The sequence below is a fragment of the Gymnodraco acuticeps genome, unplaced genomic scaffold, assembly GCF_902827175.1.
Source record: "Gymnodraco acuticeps unplaced genomic scaffold, fGymAcu1.1, whole genome shotgun sequence".
Taxonomy (NCBI): domain Eukaryota; kingdom Metazoa; phylum Chordata; class Actinopteri; order Perciformes; family Bathydraconidae; genus Gymnodraco; species Gymnodraco acuticeps.
This window is the reverse complement of record NW_022991972.1, coordinates 99,796-127,376: the sequence shown is the minus strand read 5'-3', so window position 1 is coordinate 127,376 and position 27,581 is coordinate 99,796. Positions and strand designations below refer to the sequence as shown.

The following is a 27,581-nucleotide window of genomic DNA, read 5'->3' as shown; positions in this document are numbered from 1 at the left end:
TCAACACGAGTTCCTCTTTAACCACAACCACAGCATTTCCATACACTTGACCAAGTATGAATTGAAATGGTCATATTGGTTTGTTTTTGAAAACGCCTGCTACCCATTTCATCCTCAAGTCAGGAAGGAAGCCTTCATTTTTCACTCCTACGAACAGCACTTCAGGCTACACATCAATAAATAAAGAGCACATGGATGAAGAAAAAGAACAATATTTACTGGGAGCAAATGTAGAAACAGATGCAAACATACAGGCAGTCGATAATAACTGCAGTAGACCTCCTAATGATTTCAGGCCCCACAGAGTGATCGTCCTCCTGCATGAATGGATGTAATTACGACCTGCACATTATTCCCAGGCTGTGGTGTGCACTGTGAATGTGCCACTTCCAGATCAAGATTACATTGCCCCGAGATATTTGAGATTAAGGTAGGAAGGTGGCACAATGAGAAACAATATGTGGATTTGATCACTCTCCAATCTAACCGAGACACAGTCAACCCTGCAGAGAAATCGCATTTTCATGTCTGGATGTGAGACCACTGTGGGTGAAACAATTACTCTCTCATTTCTCTCTCTCTCCAACCCCTTCCTCTATTTCTCCGTACTTCAATTTCACGATTTGTCATGCTGCAACGCCAGGCTGAGCAGCGGCCACTATGCTGAGCCCAGCCTCTCAGGGGTTGAGATAAAGCGAAGCTGACAAGTGGGTTCATCTGCGTCACACTGTCCTTTGAAACGCCTCAGAAAGGGAGGGAAATGAAGGCATGGCATGTTCCTCCTGAGGTGGCCCCCTTTGAGCCTCACCTCTGGGTTCCTCCTGGCATGAAGCTGCTGGCTTTTGTTGTGAATACAACCTGAGAACAATCAAAAAACATGTACTGGGTGGATTTAAAAAGCTATTCTTCTGCTAAATGTCAGTATGAAGGCAATGGCAACGCTACTAAGCTGCTGAGTATGCTTCTTATAAATACAATCCTTAATGTGTGTTGATTTAAGAAGCTATTGTTCTGCTACACATTTCAATTTGAAGGCTACATTTTCACCCCTTGAATAAAATCCATCATTTCTGAGCATACAGGAGTGCAGTGCAGAAGAAGGGGTTCCTTAAGGACGCCTATCACTCTCTGGTGGATAAGTGCATCTCACTCTTCCCCCACACAGGCTTTACTCTCCCTTTATGCCCCCCTTCCACTGAGGAGGGCCCTGGTTAATAATTGAGGCGTATTCCCCCTCTCCTACTCTCCTGCTTAGTTCTTTCTTTTTCTTGAGTTGCATTTTCTAGGTCTCACCCTATTTTGATGTAGAATAAATACAAAAATCATTGAGAATACCTTGTGTGTTATGATGTATCATGCATATAGGCCACGTGTCAGAACCATGGTCAGAACACAAGGGGAGATATTATAATAGCGAGAATAAATGAACTGTAGGATATATCACAAGGAAACAACCTTTTATAATTAGGAATATCTCTAGATTGCAGATGTTATGTCGCCCATTTGCTTCTAATTTTATTTTAATGAAAGCTTTCCAAACCAGCATCCATCCATCTTCTCCCGCTTATCCGTGGTCGGGTCGCGGGGGTATCAGTTCCAGCAGAGCCCCAAACGTTCCTTTCCCTGGCCACATCAACCAGCTCTGACTGGGGGATCCCAAGGAGGCCAGCGAAGAGATATAATCCCTCCACCTGGTCCTAGGTCTACCCCAACCCATGTCCTATATATAGCAAAAGCTAAATATATGCAGCAATAGGCTGGTTTTAATATTTAAAAATGAGGCTTGCATGTTGTTAAGTTTCCCTCATTAATGCAAGCTGCTTCTGTTCGGCTACAGATCAAATAATGATATCCCTGAAGAGTTCAGAGATGTGATTTTTGCAAAAACACTACAGCTTCATGTCACCATTCATTTTTTATTTTAAAAAATCGACTTGCATTTCACACATTTTGCAGCTGAATGGTAGAAAACTGAAGGTTGGGATCTATAATGAGGAGTTTGCTGACACCTGCTGGTATAAAACAGGAAGTGACACATCTACAATAATTACTAAATAGAATATACACATTATGTAAGTAATCATGCTCACATCTAAAATAACAAACAAGACATCAATTAGACTCCGGCACGTTCATCTTTGATCATTTTCTTTTTATAAATACTTGAATATTTGTGTCCATCCATACAAATCAGAAACATAGTTTAATTAAAATCTTTATAAAGGGGACGAACAGAAAACAGTCACAGAGCTGCGTCGAACATGGCTCCTTCATTTACACTGATTCAAGATATTAGAAAGGCGGGTTTTTAACATGAGACGTAAGGCAAAGAGGCTTAAATGGAAAATGCCTGAGATTAAAATGTGCACGGGAAAATAAAACCATCCACAACCAAATACCAATATATAAAACAAATAAAACCACATGATGGATCTGTTTGAACTACACCTCAAACTCTCTTTTTTACAACAGTGTTTCATAACAGTAGAGGACAACGGTGAGAGCAACCAAACTAAACATGACTCACCTTTGGGGTTTTTTGTGCAAACTAGGACGACTTTTAACTTAGATGCATCTAAGGCTTCATCCTGCTCGAGTCTAAATTAAAGAGTACATTCATACTGTTTTAACCATCTTTCAAGTACTATATTTTCTAAAATGTGCAATTCAACATGCAGCAATGGCACCTGGATATCAAAAAAGTTAAAACATAATAGTTCCAGTGATGCAACTTACAATCATAAGGGAAGCTTTCTGTGTCCTAGTGTGCGCTACAACTCTTCTAATTAGCAGCAGACATGATATGTGCTTAAACTCTCCCTAACTGTCAGACGCTGCCGTTTCTGAAGTCTCCTCGTCCTCCACAGAATCTGCTGAGATCACGGGCTCAGGACTGATGTCCTTCACCTCTGGGATACTGCCGTCACTCAGGATCTCCGAGGGGATTTCTGTGGGGTTATCCACGTCAACGCTGGGAGAAATGGCAGTGATCGGGTCAGTGACTCCCTCCTGCTCGCTCTCCTGGATGTCTGCTTCTCTCTCAGGAGAGGAGGGTATGTGGTCAACAGATGAGGCATCTGAAAAAAAGATGAATAAGGAATTGTAGTTACAAAGATAAGGTCCATCTTAAAAGGAACACTATTACAGGTTCATATCAGTATGTAGTGTCTCTACTTTAAAGAGTCCTCTCCTGCTGATGTTCAGGTGTATATCAGTATGTAGTGTCTCTACTTTAAAGAGTCCTCTCCTGCTGATGTTCAGGTGTATATCAGTATGTAGTGTCTCTACTTTAAAGAGTCCTCTCCTGCTGATGTTCAGGTGTATATCAGTATGTAGTGTCTCTACTTTAAAGAGTCCTCTCCTGCTGATGTTCAGGTGTATATCAGTATGTAGTGTCTCTACTTTAAAGAGTCCTCTCCTGCTGATGTTCAGGTGTATATCAGCATGTAGTGTCTCTACTTTAAAGAGTCCTCTCCTGCTGATGTTCAGGTGTATATCAGTATGTAGTGTCTCTACATGTCTCCATGCGTTAATGTTCAAAAAGCTCTTTATTGTTCTCATACTGTCTGTGCTGCAGCACCTCTTTTCACCCTCTGTCTGAAACCAGAGCCTAGTCTGCTCTGATTGGTTAGCTGGTCGGCTCTGTTATGATTGGTCAACCTGCTTAGAGATGTCCCGCCCCTTAGCCTATCACGTACAATGTGTTGGAGCGCTAATGTCGAATGTAGCGGTACTTACCAAAGCTGCACTGATCAACAGATTCATCTCCATAATTAACAATCATGGAGCTCTGGGTGACGTCATCGTTGGAAACCATGTCTAACAAGTCTTGAGTCATCGAATCGCGTATGGTGGACACATCTGCAATGCATACATTTTATTCTGTGTCAGACATCAGACAGAAATCAAATGATCTTTTCTTAGAATGAGATCTGCTCACCGAAGTCCACAGCTGGCTGAGAGGCCGATGGAACAAACAAGTCCTGCACAGCTGCTTCCTCTTGATTCAAATCTATTTCACCGACACTTAAAGGGATTTGAGCATCCTCTGAAGGCACCTGAGAGCAGAGGACATGTGTTTTAGACGAGGAAACTTCTCTACCAAAGAGGATTTAATATTAGAAATATGGGATAACCCGTACCTCTGGTTGGCTTATTGTTGTCAGCTCTTCACTGCGGTCCATCAGCGTGGACGGCTCAACGTGTGTGCTCTCTGGTGGAGGAAGACGACTGGGGATTCTGTGCAGGTAGCCGTAGCCAATGCCACAGCCTAAGCTAGAATACAACACAAAACAAGGGTATTACTACGAATGTGTGTTACGCCTGTAAATAGAGTATATTTGTATGGTAATGTCTTTTGGAAGCGTACTGTTCAATGTATCATAGGTCCAATTTATAGTCACTTTATATATTCAAAGTTTTTAGCTTGTATTGTCAAAATGATACTTATACTGTCTGTTATGTGGGATCGGGAATGCTTGGAATTTCGCTGTAATCTTTGTAGTGACAATAAAGGAATCAAAGCTAATCTAATCGATATGGGTGACATGATAATAAATGATGCAGATATTAAGAAGACACACCTCCCCTCTCCTCCCCACGCTCCATTGGGAGTCACCACCACCTCCCTGCAGTTGTCGGTCTGACTGTTGTACAGCAGCAGCTTCAGAGGCTTCCCCTCGTTGGCCTCAATCAAAGAAAAGAAATCCTCTGACTGCAACACAAACACAAAGGGATTTAACATCGTTCACTGTTTTGGTAGCACTTTATTATACCATGAATAGAGCTTACGTCTTGCAACACCTGGTCAGCTCCTACGATGAAGTCATCGTAAGCAATAAGGCCGGCCAAGGCTGCAGGAGAGTTGGTTTCCACATCCTGAAACAAAGATGCATTTTTACTTGAAACCACTGTCTTGATTATGACTTTAGATATACTGATATACAGGAAATTAAATGTGAAGATAACACAAAAACAGATGTCAATTGGGTGGTACTAAATATCTAGGTATTTTATTGAATGGTTAGGAAACCCTAGCTAGTCTTGTACAAAGAATAAAGTAGATCTGAAACATTCAACTTGTTTGATTGTCACTTAAAAGAAAACGCTGGCTTCTTCCTCAAAGCTAACCTGTTTTTGCATCAGAGTAAAACAAAGCAAGTTAAAGAATAGCCCGGATGGACTCGACTCACCAAGACGTGCCAAACGTTCTCATTGGCTCCTTCAAAGCTGCAGAAGCGAACACTGGCCCCCAGCAGACCCTGCCCCCCCCACATGTTACTGGGAGTGACTTCCAGTTCCCTCACCCGCTGGGTTTTAGAGTTGTACACTTCCAGTTTGACCGCTTTCTCCATATTGGCCTTTAGAAGGTCTTTCAGCAGGTCGCTTTCTTTGTTCTGGAGAAACAAGAGAAATGTTAATGACTCGACTCGACGGTGTGGAGAGAGCTTTTACATCTGTTCATCAACAATTGTGGTTGATATCAGGCATTTTGCAGCTGTAGATGTGTAAGATCGTGCTCATTTTAACTTCCTTAAATACTGGTTGGTAGGTATATTTACAGCGATGCATCATATTATATATGATCATCATGTTTGAAGCATCTCTGTCCTTTCTCTTTCCATGAGGTCAGTAAAACAGCCCTGTTTTCACATTTGTGATTTCCACTTCCTGCTAAATGTTTTTTTTAATGTATTTAGCTTAAGAAGAAGACACATTTCCTTAACAAGGTTTCATTACGTTCTTTTTAAAAACATTCAAATTATAATCGTCATGAAGAATTGCATCCTGCAAAGTACCTAGAAACTGAGGGTCTGTGTCCACACGGCACATTTTTCTGGCAGAAATACGCGATGTGGACACAGCTCCTAAAGTTACATACAATCAAAATACTCAGGTAAAGCACAAGTACTTTGATATACTTCAGTACTTAAGTAAATGTACTTTACGCTGAGCAATTAAAACATGTATCACATAATCTCCATCGATTCAAGTGTTTGCATTTAGATCATTATGTTTACATTTGGGGAGTGGACATGCCAAACCAAATGCTACTTCACTTAAAGATGACTCACGAGTCGGGTATTCCCTATGGAGAGAATGAAGTCAAAGAAAGGCTCCAGACCGGCCCTCAGAGCTGGAGAGTCCTCTTGAAGCTGAAAAACACACCAAAGACATTTGCTTGATTTCACAGTAAAGGGCAGAGGTGGAAGAAGTACTCAGATCGTGTACTTCAGGCAAATAAGAAGTAGCAGCGTATGAATACTCTGTTAAGTAAGAAAAGTCCTGCGATCACAATAAACTCAAAGTACCAAAAGTAGAAGTACTCATTATGCAATGATCATGTTTTGGTCATAATGATTGATCATCAAAGTGTTCTCAAAGCTGGTAAAGGCTAGTTTGAATGACTTTGTATTCTGCAGGGTAGCTGGTGAATGTACTCCAGGTGGAACTGAAGTCTGATCATCATTAAACCAAATCTGCAAAGTAACTAAGGTACTGGTAGTGGAGTAAAAGTACACAATTTTCCTCTGAATTATAGTGGGGCAGATGTATAAAGTAGTAAAACATTGAAATACTCAAGTACCTCGAAATTGTACTTAAGTATAGTGAGTAAATGTACTATGTGTAATGTTACTTTGCACATGGCAGCTAGTACTAAAACAAAGCAGTCTCTCTCGAACCTAAACAGATTGGTTGTGAGCCAAAAGCCACCTCATCATGGGCGGACACCATTAAAGCTACCCACAGTTGAAGTTACTGAGTTACTACACAGAATATCTTAATACATTGTGCAACTGTGTGTCTTCATAGATTAAAAAAAACCCAGGAACAATAGCATAGCCAGTTAGCTTAAAGTGGCTTAAAAAGGTATACAAAGTGAGTGTTGTTTATAACCTTGCACTACGTACCCCATGAACATGATATCCACTAGAAGTTCCTCCATCCGACAGAAACGAGCTCTGCGACACCCCCATCGTCTTCAACAGTTAGTAATACAAACACAGTCACTGAGGTAGAGATGTGTTAGAAGTCATTACTGACGGAGACAAATGTTTAAAGCTAGCTTAGCGCAAAACGCAGGTTGACAGCAGCCTCAGAGAGCTAGGCAAAGCTAATAAATAACGATGCCAGAGAAATCGAACTTGTACTGAGCTGGAGCTCGATTAGCCGTCCTTGACTGGATGTTCTACGTGGTTGCTGGGCAACAGACAACACTGGCGTAGAAGTCATGGAAATGTGACTTTGTACGTAATACATGAATATTACGAAATTATGTATATGGGACGTTTGAAGCTTGATATTGTGTATAATGTGACGAAAACAAAGCCTATTTTTATATCTTTTAATTCAACTCATCACTAGCTCGGATATTTTACTTAAGTAGGCCAAGAAGTAGAAAACAGTGTGAAAATACTCAGTTACAAGTAGAAGTCCTGCATTCAAAAACGTACTTAAAGTTTTGGCATCAAAATATAGCCTACTTACCCCTCCTGTTGTCTTCGGGTCAAATCTGACGGATTTACTACTTTCATCAGTCATAACTTTTTTGTTTTACATTCGATTGCATTAAGGCTTTATGATATCCTTCACAGTAGACATTTGAACATATTAAATGGCTGATCACCACTTTCATTGAGTTTTGGATGATTTAGTCAACTTTGTAACACCATGGTGTTCCCGGTCAAAAATGACCGCCATAAAGAAAAGGAATTAGTAACCATCCGGATCAGATATAAAACACACACACACACACACACACACACACACACACACACACACACACACACACACACACACACACACACACACACACACACACACACACACACACACACACACACACACACACACACACACACACACACACACACACACACACACACACACTCTAGATGAGCCCCCCCCCCTTATGTGCCCAATCCCCCCATGTGAATCACCTGGCACACACAAACACACACACACACACAGAACAATTTCACACATTTCCCGCTCTTATGTGCCCCTCCCCCCACATGGTTCACACTTGGCACACGCAATACATGTTCAGTGTCTGTTCTTTGTATATTTACTGCAGTATTTCATGTATACCAGTAGTCTGATACAATATGTACAGTTTGAAAGGGTGTGAAATTACATTTGGTGGTGATTAATGGTTTTTGTGTTAATGAAATAGCAGTTAAAACAGGACCGGTCAAATTTGACCGCGAACACCAAAGTAAGGGGGGGAACGAAGACAATAGGAGGGTTAAAATACCAAAAGTAAAAGCACCTACTCTGCTTAATGTCCCATTCAGTAATCGTTCTAAATTATTCCTTTTGCTGCAATAATCTCACAGCTGGTAAAAGTGGAGCTACTTTGAATTACTTGAGTAAACACTACATTACACCACTGGCTTTAGGCGACCTTCAGTTAAGCTCCATAGCTTCCATAAAGTTGCAATGAAACAGAGAATTAACAGCAGGTATACTACATTTAGCATTGTATCCTTCCCATGGTTATTTACCTGCTTTAGTTATCTCTAGGAAAATGTCTGTAGCAGATAGTTGAATTTGGCTGCATGTGAACGCACCTGCTCTTTTCCCACCATGATGAAATGTTGTTAAAAAAATTCCTAAATGAATAAAAGTGCCATTAAAATGAATATATAACCAAATATATTTATAAATAGACCTATAGATTTTAAGAGATTTATAGGGTTGCTGAAGTGTTTGCTCGTCCTCACCATAAGAAAATTATACATTTGATGAGGATTCATCCACATGTGGTAAAGTTGGCAGGTATCTTAGTGGTTACCTAATACCTCCTGGAGGTCTTCCAGTCCCAAACTGATATAAATAGGTGAAGGTAAACGGTATCAGGTTGTCAGAGCTCCAACATGATTCATCTTGTGGCTTTCCTGTCCTGCATTGGTAAGTTTTCCCAAAACATATTTTCAGTGCTGTTTTGTGCACATTTAACTGTACTCTCTCCAATCTCACGTGTGCACCATAGGGCTGATTTATGCTGAAACACCTTTCAACCATAAGGTGCACAATGAGAGGGTCATAGGAGGCAATGACGCCAGACCAAACACCTGGAAATGGCAGGTATGAGCACTATTTTAAAACATTATTTATACAGATTGAATGTAATGTGACGCTAGTATTTTTTACTTATATCCTTTGGGTAAATAGGCTTCCTTTTAATCTGCTAGACCTCATTATGCTGATAGATTTCTGATATAACGTTGTCTTTTTGGTATCAGTGTGTATGTTATTCTCTGTTTTCTCTCAGGCTTCTCTCCAGTATGATTCATACAACGATGGCTTATACTACCACATGTGTGGAGGCACTATCATTGATAGTTTCTACATCATGACTGCAGCTCACTGTATCCTCAGGTTTGCTCTCATACATCCAATCAATGCCACTGATCCTGTCACTCCTGTCCTGCTGATCCCCAGTGTCTGCTTGTAAGTAAACACAGTGTGTCTTTGATTTTTTTCAATCAGCATGGATGTTAATGCGTATCGTGTGGTGGTGGGGGAGTACGACCTGTACGAGTACGACGGCAGTGAGCAGTTCCGCCAGGTGGACATGATTGCTGTCCATCCAGACTGGAATGAAGACCTTACCAAAGGGTAAAGAGAGCAAGTTGTCTTAGTTTCACCACTCAAAGCACACTTTCATTGACAGTAAAGGCTCAAAGGGGATAGTTACAGGGTTAAGGCATCCTATGCTTTCACTTTTATGGCTACAAACCAACTGGTATTACCACTTTCCCTCATGTAGTGCTTTGAAATGCCTTGCACAAGTAGATGGAAACATGATAGTCGGGGGTACACAGCATTTCCAGGTTCTCAATAAGACTCTATGAGCTGGCAAACAGACTATAACTTATTCCATTTTTATATTTTCTCTATTAGAAATGACATTGCTCTCCTGAGGCTGGCTAAACCTGTGTATGATAACGGCTACGTGGCCACTGCTGAACTTCCCTACCCGGATCAGATGCTTCCTCACGGGTTCTCCTGTTACATCACCGGCTGGGGTCTCATGGACTGTGAGGACACACACACACACACACACACACACACACACACACACACACATACACACACACACACACACACACACACACACACACACACACACACACACACACACACACACACACACACACACACACACACACACAGGATTCTGCATAATAGGTGACCTTTAAAGTAATCTTCACACACTTTCTTTGTTTACAGATGAAGGGAGCATCCCTAACATCCTGCAGGTGGCCCCCATCCAAGTGGTGGATCATGCAATGTGCTCCAGGCAAGACTGGTGGGGCAGCAACGCCTTGAAGACCATGGTGTGTGCTGGAGGAGATGGAGTCATATCAGGCTGCCAGGTACACATCTTTGGATATTTGGTATCCATAAATACAAGACTGCTGTATAATTAAGGGGCAGATAAAGTACTGTCTGTCCTGCACAACCCTCTGAATATTTTTGTACATTTGTATACTGTTAGAGAAATATCACTTGTCCCCAGCTTGAGCTTCAACATCAGGATCCATGTATCTGTGATCCTCTCCAGAATGGAAGTAGTCATCACACACAGAGCATCAACTAGTTCCTGAACAGTGTCCTTCACATGCTGATATCCAAGAGAGGGAGTTACACAGTCACAAGATGGAGGAATAGAAAGCAGTATTCAATGTTTACTTCAGATTAGCTCCACGTCAGAAATGAGCATGCTTGATGTCTCTCTCCATAGAGGCTGAATCATCATGTTAATCACATAGCTATCATCTGCCTCAAACAGTCCTGATGCTCTTCTAGGTAATCACACATCCTGTCATGTTCACAGCTACAGTTGGGACACCTTTGTTATCATGTTACTCTCATGTTGGAAGAGCACATTCAGTATTTTCCCAAAATATACAAAGCTACCGCTTTTAATATCTGCACAGCTTTAGCAGATTCCTCGTATATACTACCTGTCACTGCATGGTCTCCACATTGGCCCCTCTCTTCTCGTTGTCCCAGGGCGACTCTGGCGGGCCCCTGAGCTGCTTCGTTGAAGGAGCCTGGAGGGTCTACGGTGTCGTCAGCTACGGTCCAGTCGGCATGTGCAACCAAGAGACCAAACCCACCGTCTTCACCAGCGTGTCTTCCTTCCAGGAATGGATCTACTCAGTGAGCCTCCTGGTATATCTAATACATATCCATATCTGCATATTTCAATTTTCTGACTTTTGTTTGTTTTGTTTTTTTCCAGATTATCCAATAGGCTGAACAATGGAACATCTGAAATAAAATTAATTTGCATCTCAGTCATGTGTGTTTCATATATAATAGAGGGTTGCTTGTAGTTCTTATTTTAGCCACAAGATGGCGATAGTGGTTCATGTTCAGACTTGATGCCATGTACTTTGCCAAAGGTTAAAGATCATCTGACCTCCAAGTCTGCAACCCCATTGGCCCAAAACGGGTTTCCACATATCTTTGATCGATCGTGTTTAGGTTGAAGTTGCATAGTGTCTATTTAATGTATCCAGAATGAACGAAAACCCCCCTAAAATGTTTGAAAAAACCACCTAAAGACTTAACAAGAACCACATTTTCTTGACGGTGGCCAATGTAAGCTAAATGCAGTCACCGGATTGACATTTCCTTCCCGTCTGGGATTTCTAGCCATATGTGTGTGGTGGTAGTCAGGAGACTGCAGCATGATGACATCACACCGTGTTGTTCTGCCAGCCATGGAGACCAGAAACCACATGGATTCCTGTGGTTTACACACACAAAAACCCAAAGACTGCCAATACATAGACTATCTAATGTCTTAAAGGCTTTAGTGTATGGTTTAAGTATGTTAACACTGGATATGTTTCCAGTTAGGAAGAGAGGATTACATTAAAAACGCGTTATAAATCAAAGACATCGACTTAATAGGCATATTTCCTTTCCTATGGGTTATTATGTAGCTTAAAGGTCATTGTAGGAGGCGTGTGGCACAGTGAGCTAGTGCGTTAGTGTTCAAAGCCCACTGCAGTCAGCATGTCGTTGTGTTCCTGAAGACACTTCACCCCAAATTGCTCCTGTGGGGATTGCTCACAGTATTGAGTATGTAAATCGCTTTGGATAAAAACGTCTAACAAGTAACATGTTATGTAATTTCAATAAATATGACAAACAAGAGCTTTTAGAAAATGTTTTTTTTATTATTATTTGGAGGGACAGGCTGTCAAATGGCTTAGATGAAAGAGACTGTTTTTGAACAGCAGGTTAAAGTGTGAATATGTAAAAAATAAAGCAGCTTTGTTTGCTCTGCAGGACCATTCAAGCAGAAATATGTACAACAAAAAAGGCAAAAAAGTAAGACACGTTTCTTTTCTGAAAACAAAATGTAAAAAAAAGCTGTACTGTAATACATTACATTGATGAACACTCACTGATGCCATTTCTTCATGATGTTTTTTTTTACAAGAGAAACAAACATTGGCAAAAAGAATCAGTGCCCTCTTCATGGCGTGAGAACATATCGGATGGATTTTAAAATACTCAAAAAAGGCAAAAAGCGAATAATACATTTCCGATGTGCATTCAGCACTTTTCAAAGTATACAATTAATCAGAACAAGTTTTAACAAACGGGACCTGCATGCATAATTTCTAAAGGGTCCAGAAAGGCTGCAGAAACAGCTGTAGAAAGGGTGAGATATGTACATACACTCTCTAGTGTCCTCCACTGTCTTGTTCTGTCATGAATGAGGCAACTTTTTTCATTTTCAGGGTTTGTGTGTGCGATAAAAACCGTATAATATATGCAGTTTTTACCCACAATGCCCCTTGTTTAATTCAATACATAGTGTAACCCAAGTCACAGACTTCCAAGAAATTCAGAATACAATCAAATTGATCTTTGCAATTTACTCAGTTTTAGTGGCATTTCGCTAAGACATCTACTCATAAGACTGCCTATGTGAAAAATACTTCAGAATGCTAGAGCGCCATAACCTTCATAAGTATACATTTCTCTATAATTCATATATTACAAAGTTTGTCCCGGATTGAATTTTTTTTCTTTCTTTAATAAAATATTTTAATTTGTCAGTGATTAGAATTCTTTGTCGACCTACATAAATTAGTTATAAAATATTAGTGTAATTTTTCTATGGTTACATTATAGGCAGCGATACAATAGACCCATCATTTAGTTTCAGTGATTCGGGAGATTCCACAGTTTTCAGTCCCAAAGCTTAAATGGAAGCACTATCAGGCTCCCTGATAAGCAGGCACATCCAGTAAACTTCACAACACCCCCATTTTATTGCCAAAATGTCTTAAATTAAATAGCTAATGAAATGATATAATAAGTTATCAAAAAAAAAAGTTATATGTAAAAGAGAATAGATATTAAATACTTTCTGATGGACTTGTGGTCCCTTTCCCATAGCAATGCCATCATGTGAAATGGGGGGAAAAGGAAGCACTTTGAGGTGAAAAATAACCACAGTGCTTCTCGAGTGAAAGTAGGCGGAAATAAATAGAATAGAATCATGAAAGGAAATAATTTAAAACAAAGTAATATAGATAAAACAAGCTACAGCTTTAAATGGTATGAGCGTTTTCCTTTCTCATAAATAAGGAACTCCATAATTTAGCGTTGAACTGTTGAATCGACCCCATACAACCACAGCAATGCCTATTCAAACATTTTCACAGATAAAGTGCTGATCGAGGAGCTTTTAGAGGGATTTCTTTTGTACCATATAACACCCAAAGGTGAGATCTTGAGGAGGAAGAGTCCACTAGCTTTAACAGGGTGGACCGTACCAACTCAAAGTCATCCGAGTGTGAGCCCAATAAGAGAACACGTGTGATTTAACTCAGGTTTTAAATGAAGGCCATCACAGCAATGGTCACCGTACATTGCCTCCAAAAGCTAGAAAGCTAGAAAAATCCCTGAGGTGCACATTGAGCTGTGTGGAGATTCCCAACCTGGCCCCAGTTAAGGTTTACTTCCAGTTCATCACATGGTTGGTGATCTTGGTTTGGTCAAAATAGCTTTCTTAGGAACTGCAGAGCCATCATTGGTTACTAAGGGCCAAATTGATTTCCATTTTGCATTTTTAACACTAGCTGCCATCTCACACAGCATTTATCCCACACTGCTTTGCTAACGTTTTGAAGGCAAGTCTGGAATTTGAACATTTATTAGGCAATAGGGAAATCACAGCTTCCTCCAAAAATCACATTTATGTGCATGTTCGGCCACCCCTCTATAACCTTTTATTTTTCCTTGCACTGTCCACTAGTTTCGTCAAACTTTCACAGACTCCATCACAGACAATTTCATGGCTTCCTCCAACAGCTGATTGTCTGTAAATGTGGCGGGGGGTTCAGGGACGGATTCGGAGAGTCCGATCAGCGACTCCAGGAGGCAGGTCCCGGGGTCGCTGGCCGGAGGGAGGGAGGGATAGCTAGGCAACTGAAACTGAAAGAAGTTGTCCATGTGTTCGTACTCCTTCAGGGAGTTGTAGAGCGAGCTGGGCCCCAAGCAGGGAAACCCGTCAAAGAACTCCAGGTCCGACTCCGAGGAGAGGCTCAGGTCCATGTTGTAACTCGCCGAGCGGTCGATGCTCGGGGACGGCGTTCGTGGCACACTGCCGCCGTGAAATAAACCGTTCCCCTGGTTGGCGTTCTCATCCAAAAAGTCTGTCGCTCGATTGTCTGTGTGATCGTCCAACAGCGCGGCGTCTATATTGTCGTTCTCGTCTGCAAAGTCTGCCATGCTGAAGCTGCTGAAAGCCTCCGTGGACAGGTGGTCTTGATGTTTATCTGGGTAGCAAATGTCTCGACAGTTCCCACTTCTAGAGCCGCCCACCGTGTCGCTAAAACTCAAAATGCTCAGGCCGTTGTCGTCCAGCTGGGTGTGGTGATCGCACGGACTCTCGCCCGCCCCAGAGTCCTCGCTCTGAGAGTCCGATAAGTCCGTCATGTCGCTGCTGCAGCTGTTCTCTCCTGCCAGGTCTGAAGTGAAGCCGTACGAGGGCACTAAGGTGGTGGTTTTATCCCTTTCCTCCGGGCTCGACTGCTCCTCCAGCCTCTTCTCCAGCTCCAGCTTCATGATGGTGTGGATGTAATGCGTCTGTACCCGGGTGGAGTTGAACTCGATGCGACCTTCTGTGTTCCCGCAGCCGTCCTTAGTGCAGCCACATGGGAAGGAGGAATGATCCATCTGAGGGAAGCAGAAGGAAGTGGTTAAATTACTTTCAATTATTGTTAAACCGCAACTTTTTCAATTGTCAAGGCTTCTGTGTTAAATCTAACGTCTCTTACTTGACACTTGATGCCAGCCAGGCTGCAGCTACACGTCTCCGGCTCGCAGAAGCCCTGGCAGTCACAGCCACAGTTTTCCCTGGAGATCCTCAGCTCGTGCAGTTGCCTCTTCTCGTCCTTGTCGACCTTCTTCACGCCGGCTTCTTTGAGTAGAGCGTAGCGCCGTTTGGGTGGGTAAGGATGGAGGAAAGAGCACTCGTCCAGATTGGTGCCACCGATGTCGATGTCCTGCTCGGGGATGTCGTCCACCGTTAGCCGCTCCGCCTCCTCGTTCTCCTGGGTTCCATTCTTAGTCAGCTGGAGTGGAGAAAAAACATCAATGAGATCTTGTACTTAAGTAGAAGTAAAAGTCAAATGATCCATTACACTTTGGGGCAACTTTGCTTACCTTTAACTTGAGAGCTTCGAGCTTTTCCTCCCTGAGTCTGTTGAGAAATTTTTCCCGTCGTAGCAGCCGCTGCTCCACGGCAAACTCGGCAAGCGAATAGGTGCGGAGGACGCTGTGGCGCTGCATCATTCCCAGAGTGCATCCTCCTCGACTGGGAACGCTGGTGAAGCCTTGGCACCGAGGGAAGAAGAACACCGTCACCTGGTCGAAGGTCACATTGCCCCGTCTGGCTCTCTTGGATTTCTTAAGGATGGACGTGGCTGTGGATGGAGGAAGAGTAGGTTTAGGATACATTGAACTCAATTGCTTAAAACAACAGCGGCCCTTGGACCATTTTTAATTGGCGCTCAGCAAGTTCTAAAAGTAAACATGGAACCAGAATTTCATGAATTTTGGGTCGATTTGAATGTTTAGGGGACTCAAAACTACAATGTGTTGTCCTTAAAATGTCAGAAATGGATTCAACATGTTCAATATACCTCAAAACCACAGCCAAAATTGCCCAAGCCATTTTGTTTTGCTATTGTCTGCATATGCTAATTAATGAAACTAACATAACACTTTGGGTGTACTCAACATTTCCAGGTTCACACTGCTGGCAAACAGACTATTAAGTGCCACTAGATGGCATGGTGCTCCTCTGTGTAAGACTTGAGCAAACCTTGCTGAACAGACAGTAAAAGGACACCCCTCTGATTTATTGCCTAACCTTATCATGTACCAAATTAAAAGACACTACTAACAGGAGTCCAACACTCTCACATCCTGTAAAGTGAAACCTACACTAGAGAGAACACGTCCCACTTCGTTTCTTGTCCTACTGTGCGACAAAAGGAAAACACCCAACCTAGGAATTTCCCCGTGGTGACCGACACTGCGGAGGAAACCCAGGATCACAGACGGGTGAGAAAATGCTCAGGCTTCCGGAAGAGGTGGAAAGCTGCCACAAACTGCCCGGTAACTGAGAGGGGTCAAAGGTCCTTTCTCTGGTGGAACATTCAAAACCCACAGCCACCAGCCATCCTGCTGTACTCAAACAAATACAATAAAACCATCAAATCAAAGTAGAACCATATGTGGATTGCATCCAGTTAACTTCTCCTGCATCACTTGCACATTAGTCTAGCTAAATAGTCTTTTTTATATGTCTTATTATGTTACATTGTTGGAGGAGCCTGTGACTTAATTGCATCAATGCAAATCTACACTGTGGCTGTGTATATGACAATAAAGCCCCTTAAACACCTTTTCCACATGTGTTGAGCATTACACCTTCATTATTTGGTGGGTAATTCCTTGTCGTTTTTTCGGGACACACCCTAAACAACTCTCCTCCGTTTAATAAATGAAGCTACTAGGAAGAAAAGCACCCTCCCACCCCCATGCAGGTACAGACAATAGCTCCACTATGTCGTCTAAATCTGCCTTTCGGGGTAATGCAGATAAAACAAAGTTCCAGCCCCACATCCATCAAGTGCAGTCAGGCTCATGACACCCGCAGGAGACAAATGACACCTCTGAATGGGAGCGCTTTGCTTGCCGTTTTCCGTCCAACACAAACACCGGATTATAGGTTTCCAATCCGATCCTCCAAATGTGTCTGCATGCCTTCTTTTCTCGATTGTCCTATACTCCCCCGTCTTTTCCTCTGTATGCCTTCACCCAGCCTCTCTCAGCACCTGTGCTGGGTGCATGCCCAGGTTTCAGACAAGGCGTTGTGTGTTCCCAGCCTTGGCAAACTTCCATCTTTTCCTCCTGGCTGCCTGCCCCGCCATCCTGGAAACCTCACAACTGCTTGGCCTTCTCCCCCTACAGTCCCTCTCCAACCGACCGGTCCCCCAAAGGCCAGCAGACGCACCCAGGGTGGGACTTCAACAATGTAATCTGTTACAATGAATGTCTACTAAACTAGACTCACACCCATGTCCTGTCCAAATGTGTGTGTATACTGTTATTATACCTCAATGTGTGTATATATATATGAGTCTATGTATGAGTATATATTGCCCTGTTGTACTGTGCACTACACACATTTTGAGATACATAACAGTAATCTGATTACATGCTTTTGTATGTAACTGTAAGGGAATACAGTCAGTCACCTTTCTTTAGTATTTTGACCCAAACCCTCCTCAGGGAAAGGTGAGGCTCTCTCTGGTGAGCAGCCACTGCATAACATGATTAGCCATTTTGCAGCTTTAGGGCATCAAATCAGAGATATTCATTGCAGAAGTCTGAAATCATTCCTGTGAAATGTTTCATGGGCTGCCAGCTGCCTAAAATCCTTAACTCTCCCACGTTTGTATGGGTTTTGTTATCAGAGCCTCCGCAGAGACAGTGCATTAAATAGCATGTAGCATCAGCTCCTCTGTGATCTACTGCTGCTGGTAAAGGACACTCACTGTTGTAGGTTTTTGCAGGCGAGCTGGGGTTGCTGGGGGTGGAGTCCAGGGTGTCCGAGTAGCAGCTCTCCCCCTCCGAGTCCCACCCCGAGCAGTCGGAGGAGAGGGAGGAGGGTGAGGAGTAGCATGGGTCCTCATCCACCTCCTCAAACTTCCTCTTGAGAAGCCCACTCATGGCGCCGGTGCGAACAATCTGCAGGAGAGAGCAGAGGGAGGGGTTCATCAGCACATTATTCACACTTCACAGCTTTGTCAAATTCACAGGGGCAGCTTTTAGTTTTCATGCTCTGCAGATCTGGAACAAACTCCATGAGAATCTGCCACAACCTTGGGTCCTTTTAAGGCTTAACACCTTGCTTTTTCATGCTGCTTTTCTAGAAGTCATTTAAATAGCTTTTAACTTCAGCTTTTCTTGCAGCATTATGTGTATTTACAATGTCTATTTGTAATCTACGTAAAGCACTTTGTGTCTGAAATGTGCTTTATAAATAAACTAACCTTAAGACAATACAGTATGTGGTGAGTGAACATATTAAGGGATCTTTCACAGAGGCATTTCTGCAGTGTTATTGGTACAAACAGGTCGTGATCTCGGCCCCGTGAGACCGCATGCATCCAGATCTCGTGCTGCACTCAGCTGAGAGTGGAAGTTCTCCAGGAAGCAATCAATCAGGACATTCGCATAAGTCAACAATTACTGGACCCTTCACCCTCCTCCAAATCCCATCAGCTCAGCAAATGCATTGATTAGAGTGAAGGGTCCAGCACAGAGGTGACCAAATCAGGCCGCCACAGACGTTTCATTTCAATCATTCCCTTAATAAAAGCTAGGCTATAGCCAGCAGTAGCATGGTCAATGTCTTCTCATTGTAAGTGTGTACAGCTCTGCTTTGTCTCGTGCATGTTTTCTTCCAGAGTCCCAAGAGAGGAGCTGCTGGTTCAGCGATAAAAACAATCAATCCTTTGAGAGACAGGCAAAGACAAAGATAGTCATGGAGGAGAGAAAAGGCCATTTAATGTTCGGAAACAATATCTCATCGCAAGTCCACCTCAGCGTGTTCCAGGAAGGAAACAACTGACATTAAATATTAACATGCTCGGAAGGCAGTGAGTTTCTTGGACACAGGACATAAAAGCGTCACGTACTGTAGCTCTGACAAACGGCAGACTTTTTCACAACTTCTGGGAAGAGCGAGGCGACAAGACAGGTCAGCAGGGGAGGAAGGAAGGACGTGAGGGAAGACATGACTGGGCTCAGCTCCAGCGCAGACACTCCCTACGATGATGTGCAAAGGGAAAAGACGCTCGTTTTCTTTTTTCTACTTTGCCATAAAACATTTTACAGTCTTTGGAATCACAGCCAGATCGCTTCCAGCTGTTGCAACTCGAGCGGGTAATGGAAGCCCTTTCTGCTCACGTTTAAGGGGATTTTGGAGACATCTTCACCTTTTCCGTTTCTGACTGTTTTAAGGCATGCGAACCTGTGACTCCAATCTGTGCTGAAAACAAGCTGATTTGCCACCATTTCTCCTTAGAGGACATTCAAAGCCAGGGAATGCCAAGCCCACGGGTCCTCCAATGGCTTGAGAGGAACACCATGTTTGACCTGCATGCCTGGTTTCTTATCAGGATGTTATGCAAGCCTCAGCAGTTGAAAAAGAGGCCTGAGCAGGTATGCAAGGAGGAGGTCATTTTCTGCATGCGACAGGGAGCAATTATGCAAAAGGAGAGTTGCTTTCTGACAAGGATAAAGGAGAAGACAAGGGCAGGAGGCTGACACCTTTGTACAGGGGGGGGTTGTTGTTATTACTGTTGTCCCCAGTGCACATATGATGAATGAATCACCTTGCAATAGGTCAAGCTGCCTCTGCAACCAACAGAAAGGCATCCTTTACACTCTGACCACCTCAGCGCTTTTTTTACATTACTGAAACCAATGAGAAATTCTCTTCCATCAACTCACTGGGGCGGGAAATAATCGCCTCTCACAGCCGCTAATACAATCACATATATAGTGGGAATTGCCTTGAAACAACTGTATCTCATAGTTAGACAAAGCAACGACCGAAAGACATCTGCAATATATACTTTTAATGTATTACTTGGCTGCTACTCCACTACCTTATCCATGCTATTTTAAATACTGTGACTGGGTGTGTATTTTGTGCAATTTCTATTTTTGTCTTTAATATTTTATGCATGCCTCTTAATTCGTATTTCACTATTTAGTATCAAGGTGATTCTGATTGAGAGACACCTGGACGCAGCATGTGTTGCACACCGATTAGACAACAAGTGCGCCACATTACAGCGTTTGAGGAAAAGTGTTCACCTTACATTTTTTGCCATCGCTCACAACCCCCAGTTCGCTGTAAAGAAAGCAAATCAATGCTGCGAGGCATCCTCCAGGGAGTGCATGGAGCCAGCTAAGCAAAGTCTTTTTAATTAAAAGCTGCAGCGAGGCAGAAGGGGGGGGGGGGGGGGGGGCAGTGGTGTCAGAACTGGGTCATTGTCTCTTGACTGCAGTCTACCTGACACATTGATTTGTTAATCCTGTTTAACGGGCAGAAACAATGGCGAGAGGTTAATCCTGGCAAGGGGGACGGCTTGTAGTCAATCTGGAGTTTCTCAGCCTGCACCCACAGACCCCGGGGGCCAAAAGAAGAAGGACCCCGGGGGGGGGGGGGGGGGGGGGGGAATCTGTGGGGAATATAACTAAGTAGATTTACTTAAGTACAATTCTGAGGTACTTGTACTTTCAATTTTTGTTGCTACTTTGTAATCCAATCTGCAGAATGACTACTTTTACTTTTGGTACTTTAAGTATGTCAATACTTGAGGAACATTTTTGATTGCAGGACTTTTACTGTAACAGAGTATTCCTACACTCTGGTACTTCTACTCAAGTTCAAGATCTGAGTACTTCTTCCACCTCTGCGGAGGATGGATGTGATCGGACAGCCGAGCCAGAGAGGGAAGCACAGCATGTTTTCAACGCACACTAAATTATGCAACACACACACACACACACACACACACCACACACACACACACACACACAACACACACACACACACACACACACACACACACACACAACACACAACACACACACACACACACACACACACACACACACAGCACACACACACACACACACACACACACACACACACACACACACACACACACACACACACACACACACACACGACACACACACACACACACACACACACCACACACACACACACACACACACACACACACACACACCACACACACACACACACACACACACACACACACACACACACACACACACACACACACACACACACACACACACACCACACACACACACACACACACACAACACACACACCACACACACACACACACACACACACACACACACCACACACACCACACACACACACACACACACACACACACACATCACACCACACACCACACACACACACACACACCACACCCACACACACACACACACACACACACACACACACACACACACACACCACACACACACAGATAACGGAGGTGCTTCCCAGCCAGTTGTCACAGAAGTTGGGAAAGATAAATCTCTGGCGAGGAGATTTGTCACCTGAAACACTACAGCTCAAAGTCTGACGCTAACTATGTCACTGGAAGAAGATTATCTTGATACATGAAGCTACCGATGTTGATATAAAAATGCAGTCCCATTTTATCTGCAGACAGCTCTTTAAGCAGAATCAGAATACTTTCATTCGTGCTACAGAGGGGAAATGTACTTTGTTATACACAAATGAAGAGCCAACATGTGAATTAAGAAGCATGCATTACATATTAAAGAAGATTTTAGGTTTGAACAATCCCTACCTCCATATTCCCACTGCAAGAGAGACCAATGGAATGTATTTAAGAGGTGTAATCAGTAGCACAAAAATCCAGGGAAACCATTAAAAAAACCTTGTACATCCAGGAAAATGTTAATAATCCAAAAAGACGTCTCTGCATCCCTGAAGCGCTCCCCAGCAGAAAGCCTGTTTGAACTGACCCTGTCCGCCTGCAGCCCAACAGGACAAGTCTCAGTTGACTTTGCCCCCTGATAACAGCGTGGGTGGGACGCCAGCGTTTAAATGGCACACTGTGCAGAGGCTGAGTGACTGACTGACTGAGTGCTCATAAATGTGATAATGATGAACCTGGGAGTCTTCCTGTGTGTGGGAGCGTGTCCAGACAGGCCGGCTGCACCGTGTTACACTTCCAGCTCTGTCACTGGCGATTGATCACCATTAATATGATAGTGGGATGCACAGCTGGGGGAACACTGTCTCGTTTCTTAACCCTCCTGTTGGGTTAGCTTCTCCCCCCTTACTTCTGCTTAAATGTCCCCTGTTATTACACATTTCTATTTTACTTACATTTAAGTAAACAATGTCTCCTGGTTTACTTGAATAACCGCAGTGAATATACAAAGCATTTATACTGAAAATGTTTTCCAGAATCAACATTTTGTAGATTTGTTGGGTGTGTACTATCTGATGGATGAACATAATGCAGGGTTACCCATTCATTTCCTATTGCGGGCATTTTTGACTACTTTTCAGGTTTAGATTATTAGCTAATACAACATATTTATCAATTATTGAATACACTTTGACCAATGTAAGGTATGTAGCTGCAGTATATCAAATTAGCTCTTCATGTACCAGCTGGGATGAAAACACTGACTAATTATAATAGTAACTCAATATATATATATATGATTCTGCAAAAGGTGTACTTTTACTTTTGGTACTTTAAGTATTTTGTGATGCCGATAACTTGTGCTTTTACTTCTGAATACAGGACTTTTACTCGTAACAAAGTGCTTTTATAATTTAGAAGTGCTATATTTGCTTAAATCCGAGTACTTCTTCCACCTCTGTCTTTGCCCCGAACACACAGGAGGGTTAGAGCCAGCTGTTCCTCAGAAGCGCTCCACCTGCTGGAACAAAGCAGCGAGAGCTCCCGTTTTCCGCTCTCTGTAAAGCCTGTTGTTCTCCCCACAGAAACATTCTGTTCCTCTGCCCCGACCCATGCACTCTCTCTCCGGTTTCCAAAAAGCAGAGGTAGTGGGAAGAAGGAGGGAGGATTGTACAAAACAAATAAATAATGTCATGTCTCCAAGCCGCAGGAATTCCATTCTGGCAGCGCCACTCTCGCTGTAATGGTGGGAGAAGAACACAGGCTCTATCTAACCCAGATGTCTTTTTTCTCTCACTGCTAACCACTGGAAAGTCCTCCTCCCATCAGGCAGTGGAGCGCGCTGCCTCTGCCGGCCACACCTGACAGGGTATTAGCTTGCACGTGGACCTCACATGCCCTCAGCTGTCATTAATCTGTTATGCAGGACAAACTCAAAAAGCCAGGTGATGCCTGCAGGAGGCTGTGAGTGATAAACACGGTGTACACAAATAAAAGAGAGGGCTGATTGTGAGTGCACGTATTCATAGGATAAGACTCACTATGCAGGAAGAAGCTGAAATGTGTAGCTTTGCTCAGATTTCTATGTAAAGTTGGAAAATCTCATGAAAAGAATTCCTTTGCAAACATGCAGCTTTGAGAGCCTGTGTATGTCTCTGTGTGTGTGTGTGTGTGTTTCAATGCTTTATTGTATTAGCAAATTAGCTACAGTGTAGATACGGAAATACAAATAAAATGTGTGTGTGTATGTGTGTGGAGGAAGGGAGGGGGGAGGTGGTGGTGAGTTCAGGGGTCGTGCTCCAGTCTGGGACACTTGCAGTATGGAATTTATGGGAGAGGACAAAGCAGATGGGGGCTCCACTGCTGTGGGAGAGCGGCAGCAGACTTACCCCCCTCTCTCATACACACCCCCCCCCCCCCCCTCTCTCTAAAGCATGGGGCCATCCTGCGTGACCAAAATGAAGCAGGCACAGACAGCCTCGTCTGAACCCAGCAGACAGATACTAAAAGTGTGTGTGAGCTTCCTGCAGGTTGTGAAACGCACAGGAAGTGGACGTTCAGTTAATCTAAAGCTGACAGCTGCAGAGGTGGCGTCTCTATACCAACTTGCATTGAATGAGAGACACATTTAATGCTGGACAAAGACATTGTTGAAGATTTTAAATGTTTCAGTTCAGTATACAGTCATGGCACACACAGAAAACACCATAATTGTTTTAATAGTATAATTGTTGTTACTTTACCGCTAACCTTAATGTATTTTAAGGTTAATAATTACATCATGTATACAGCCAAATATGTTCTTATTTTATTTCTTAATATTTGTTTTAGCAACATAATTTGTTTCAGTAACTTAGTTTCTATTTATTTAATTAAAGTACTGGAGAACCCCCCCCAGGTCCAGGTTACAGCACAGTATTGGCTGCAACACTATCACAAATTGCATTATCATAGATGTATCATCTGCAGGCACCACAAGGTTAGCAGTGAGGATGCTGGAGGTAATAAAGTCATTGAAATCCCTCAAAAATATTGTCTTAATACTCCAAGACAACATCACAAATCAGAGCTCAAATTGACAAATTACAATATCAAAGTGCAGCATTCAACATCACTGCACATTCCTGTGAAATGAATGGCACATAAAACGCACAGCATCAAGTGCTTTATCCCCTCTGTGTAAACAAAGGATCATTGAGCTGTGCAGCCTTATTCCAAAAAACATGATTTCCAAAAGAGGTCGCGCTAGAGACGCTTACATTCATTCAGTAGCTCCATTTCAAAATAACAGTGTCATTTCTGAATCATGCATTATATAGCAGCGTCTGGTGGGAATAATCACCTTGTAAATAAACAAGCAGCTTATCTGGAGATCAAATTAAGTGATGACTAAAAATATCCCATTATGCAGACAAACAATGAAGGAGCTCAACATGTCCACAACTGGCACATAAAATAAAATCACGTAAAATGATAAGAAATATCACCGATGTTGCAAGAGTAATGCATGTGCTCCCCCCTGTTGACCCGATCATTCCCCATGATTAATGCTAATTCTAATGACAGGAGCACTGTCAGCTGTGTGTGTGAGTGAGTGTGTGTGTGTTCAGATGTAGTGCCTTCAGGAGTCGCTCTAGTTACAAGAGGCGCACCAGCACTGCTGAGGTGAACAAGAACAACTCGGGCTGAATACACAAAGCCGACCTCACCAACAGTTCACACATACAATGAATCCACAGCAGAAAACACCGGGGTATCACACTCCTAACATGTGGAGTTTCTAAAAAAAATAACCCAAAATGTAGACAGTTTTATCAGCGATCGATTCGTAAATCAATACGCGGATTGTTGGAATTTCGCCTGAAATCGATACAATTATTTTATTCCATTGCAATCACATTATCACCTGTGTGTAAGCCACCCATTAGGCTAGTTAATACAACTCAGCCAACCATGTCAATAAAGCGTTAAGTTGTGTAGTCAACGGAAATCCAGCACATTTAAATGCCCCCAACACACAAACTCTTCCCTTTAAAAAACGCTGCTCAATGAGCCATTCTGTGTCCATGTACTCACCAATTCAAGTATCCGATCACCATTTAGGGAGCAAATCGCGTCGGTAAAGCAGCCGATGGGATAACCAGTGGAAGTGGAAGTAATCCAGAGAATGGCACGGGTAAAAAGAGCCTTCTATCCCCGCATACAGGCAGCTCTGCTCGGTGCTTTTGTCTGCGTCTCTCCCTGCCTCTGCACCCGAGCTCCGTCCAGCTGAAGCGCTTCCCTTGTCTGTGAGTCTGCCGAGAAGAGCTGCCTCTTTTCGTCAGTGGAAAACACCCTCCTGGCGTCTGGTTCTGACGCAGGCAGTGACACAGGGAGGCTGCTGCCCACGCTGCTTCCTGCCTGGCCTCCTGTGCCACTACACCCCTGATAAAACACACCGATTGTATTCATATAAATAATCATATGGAAATTAAAGAAAATTGTAGGAATTCACGAGGCTTTAAATAGCCCCTGGTGGCTGGATGATAGATAGATAGACAGATAGATAGATAGAGATATACCTACTTTATATTGCACACTTTTAAATGTGTTTTTTTATGATGTATATTTTTAAAGTATATATCTTTGATTTTTATAATAAAAGTCCCAATTGGGCATCAATACAGTATATCTTATCTCATATACTCTGTGACAAATTTGACTATACACTTTAAAATGTATATAGGTCACATATAGTGTTTTTGACTTGTTTTGTATACTTTGTGTTTGTTTGTATATTGTCGACTCAACTTACTGTTGGTTTAATTATATCTCAACTCCATGTCATTTGTGTAATTGTATATCTTTTTACTTTGTCATTCATTTGTGTTGATCTATAAAGCCCCCTGAGACAATGTGTGTTGTGATATAGTGCCTTATAAATACATGTTGATTTGATTTGACTAAAAGACAAATATATGCATTGATATGGCTACAATGCCGACATGGTATATTCTGCTCATAAGTTGAATTTGTGGTTTTTCCTAATTGTCTGGCTAAGTAAAACACATAGTAACCAAGATACTTGATATTGTTTTGTTGTGGCGTTATCCCATAACATCTTACATCATCACATGGAAACACACCTATAACAACTGGTCGAGGATCTGAGTCTCTATGAACTGTTGCGTAGTGGGAAGCCGTTTGGTGAGCAGACAGATATCATCATATCTGTTAGTGACGTGGGAGGAGCTGTAATTCTGTTTGGCTCACTTCCAGTTAAGGGAAAAAACTGACTAAGCTGGTATGAAGGACTGAATGAAATGACTCACTCTGTATTTCATGGAACACAGAAGTTAAAATGAAACGACTGCATCATATTTACAGCACATACGCAGACTCATGTTTATTAACAGAAAAAAGCTTTTTAATACTTCATTCTTTAAGAGACTGGGGTCGTGTCTCTTTTCTGGTCATTTGTATAAGTTACCTTGAGGAAGTTGAAGATACAGACACACAATGAGTCATTTTTAGACTGATTCTGTATTTTTAGATTAAAATGTGTCCTTTAGGGAAACAGTCGTCAGGTTTGACTAATCAACGTCAAGGAAATACTTGCCTGCTATAATGGTGTCTGTTCCACACAATGTAATTGGTTGATGCCCTTTTTGGTTTTGCCAAAGCTCAGAAAAATATACTTTTTTCAGTTAAAAAAACCCTCTTTTCCGCAGTGTTATATTCACACTATGTATGAAAATATTGCCTTAAAAAACTGCTCTAAAAATTCCAAATATACAAACAAAAGCAGACAAAAAACTGCCCATTTAAATAAAACTAGCAGAAAATGTATTTAAACAGATAACTCAATAAATTACATTTACAAAATAGGAAAATGTAGACACAATTCTGTAAAAAAAACTTCTATTATATCATTTATAGCATTAAAACAGTTCACAAGGTAGAAATAGCCAGACAAAAAACCTGCTCATTTAAATATAACTTGCTAAAAATGCT

At 42.5% G+C, this 27,581-nt stretch overlaps 3 protein-coding genes across 4 annotated transcripts; 1 reads left to right on the top strand and 2 right to left on the bottom strand.

Moving 5' to 3' along the window:
- Positions 1–2,135: 2,135 nt before the first annotated feature.
- Positions 2,136–7,136, bottom strand: LOC117536132 (Golgi reassembly-stacking protein 1-like). Its single transcript, XM_034200871.1, has 9 exons — positions 6,912–7,136; positions 6,075–6,155; positions 5,193–5,396; positions 4,792–4,878; positions 4,584–4,714; positions 4,143–4,275; positions 3,941–4,058; positions 3,739–3,861; positions 2,136–3,077 (listed from the first exon to the last, which is right to left on the bottom strand). The coding sequence occupies exons 1-9, from the start codon at positions 6,975–6,977 to the stop codon at positions 2,821–2,823; spliced, it is 1,200 nt and encodes a 399-aa protein (XP_034056762.1). The 5' UTR covers positions 6,978–7,136; the 3' UTR covers positions 2,136–2,820.
- A 1,739-nt stretch (positions 7,137–8,875) lies between these two features.
- Positions 8,876–11,312, top strand: LOC117536134 (chymotrypsin-like elastase family member 1). The gene is made up of 8 exons (XM_034200874.1): positions 8,876–8,913; positions 8,996–9,090; positions 9,278–9,384; positions 9,496–9,624; positions 9,910–10,046; positions 10,240–10,385; positions 11,026–11,175; positions 11,258–11,312. Exons 1-8 carry the CDS (start codon positions 8,880–8,882, stop codon positions 11,267–11,269), a joined length of 810 nt encoding a protein of 269 aa, XP_034056765.1. The 5' UTR covers positions 8,876–8,879; the 3' UTR covers positions 11,270–11,312.
- An 870-nt stretch (positions 11,313–12,182) lies between these two features.
- Positions 12,183–25,895, bottom strand: csrnp1b (cysteine-serine-rich nuclear protein 1b). Of its 2 annotated transcripts, none has more exons than XM_034200873.1 (5): positions 25,665–25,895; positions 18,114–18,306; positions 15,712–15,971; positions 15,324–15,620; positions 12,183–15,222 (listed from the first exon to the last, which is right to left on the bottom strand). In XM_034200873.1, exons 2-5 carry the CDS (start codon positions 18,286–18,288, stop codon positions 14,305–14,307), a joined length of 1,650 nt encoding a protein of 549 aa, XP_034056764.1. In that variant the 5' UTR covers positions 18,289–18,306; positions 25,665–25,895; the 3' UTR covers positions 12,183–14,304. The 2 variants fall into 2 exon arrangements, with proteins under 2 accessions (XP_034056764.1, XP_034056763.1); XM_034200872.1 differs by lacking the exon at positions 25,665–25,895 and adding an exon at positions 21,999–23,069.
- Between the last annotated feature and the right edge of the window lie 1,686 nt (positions 25,896–27,581).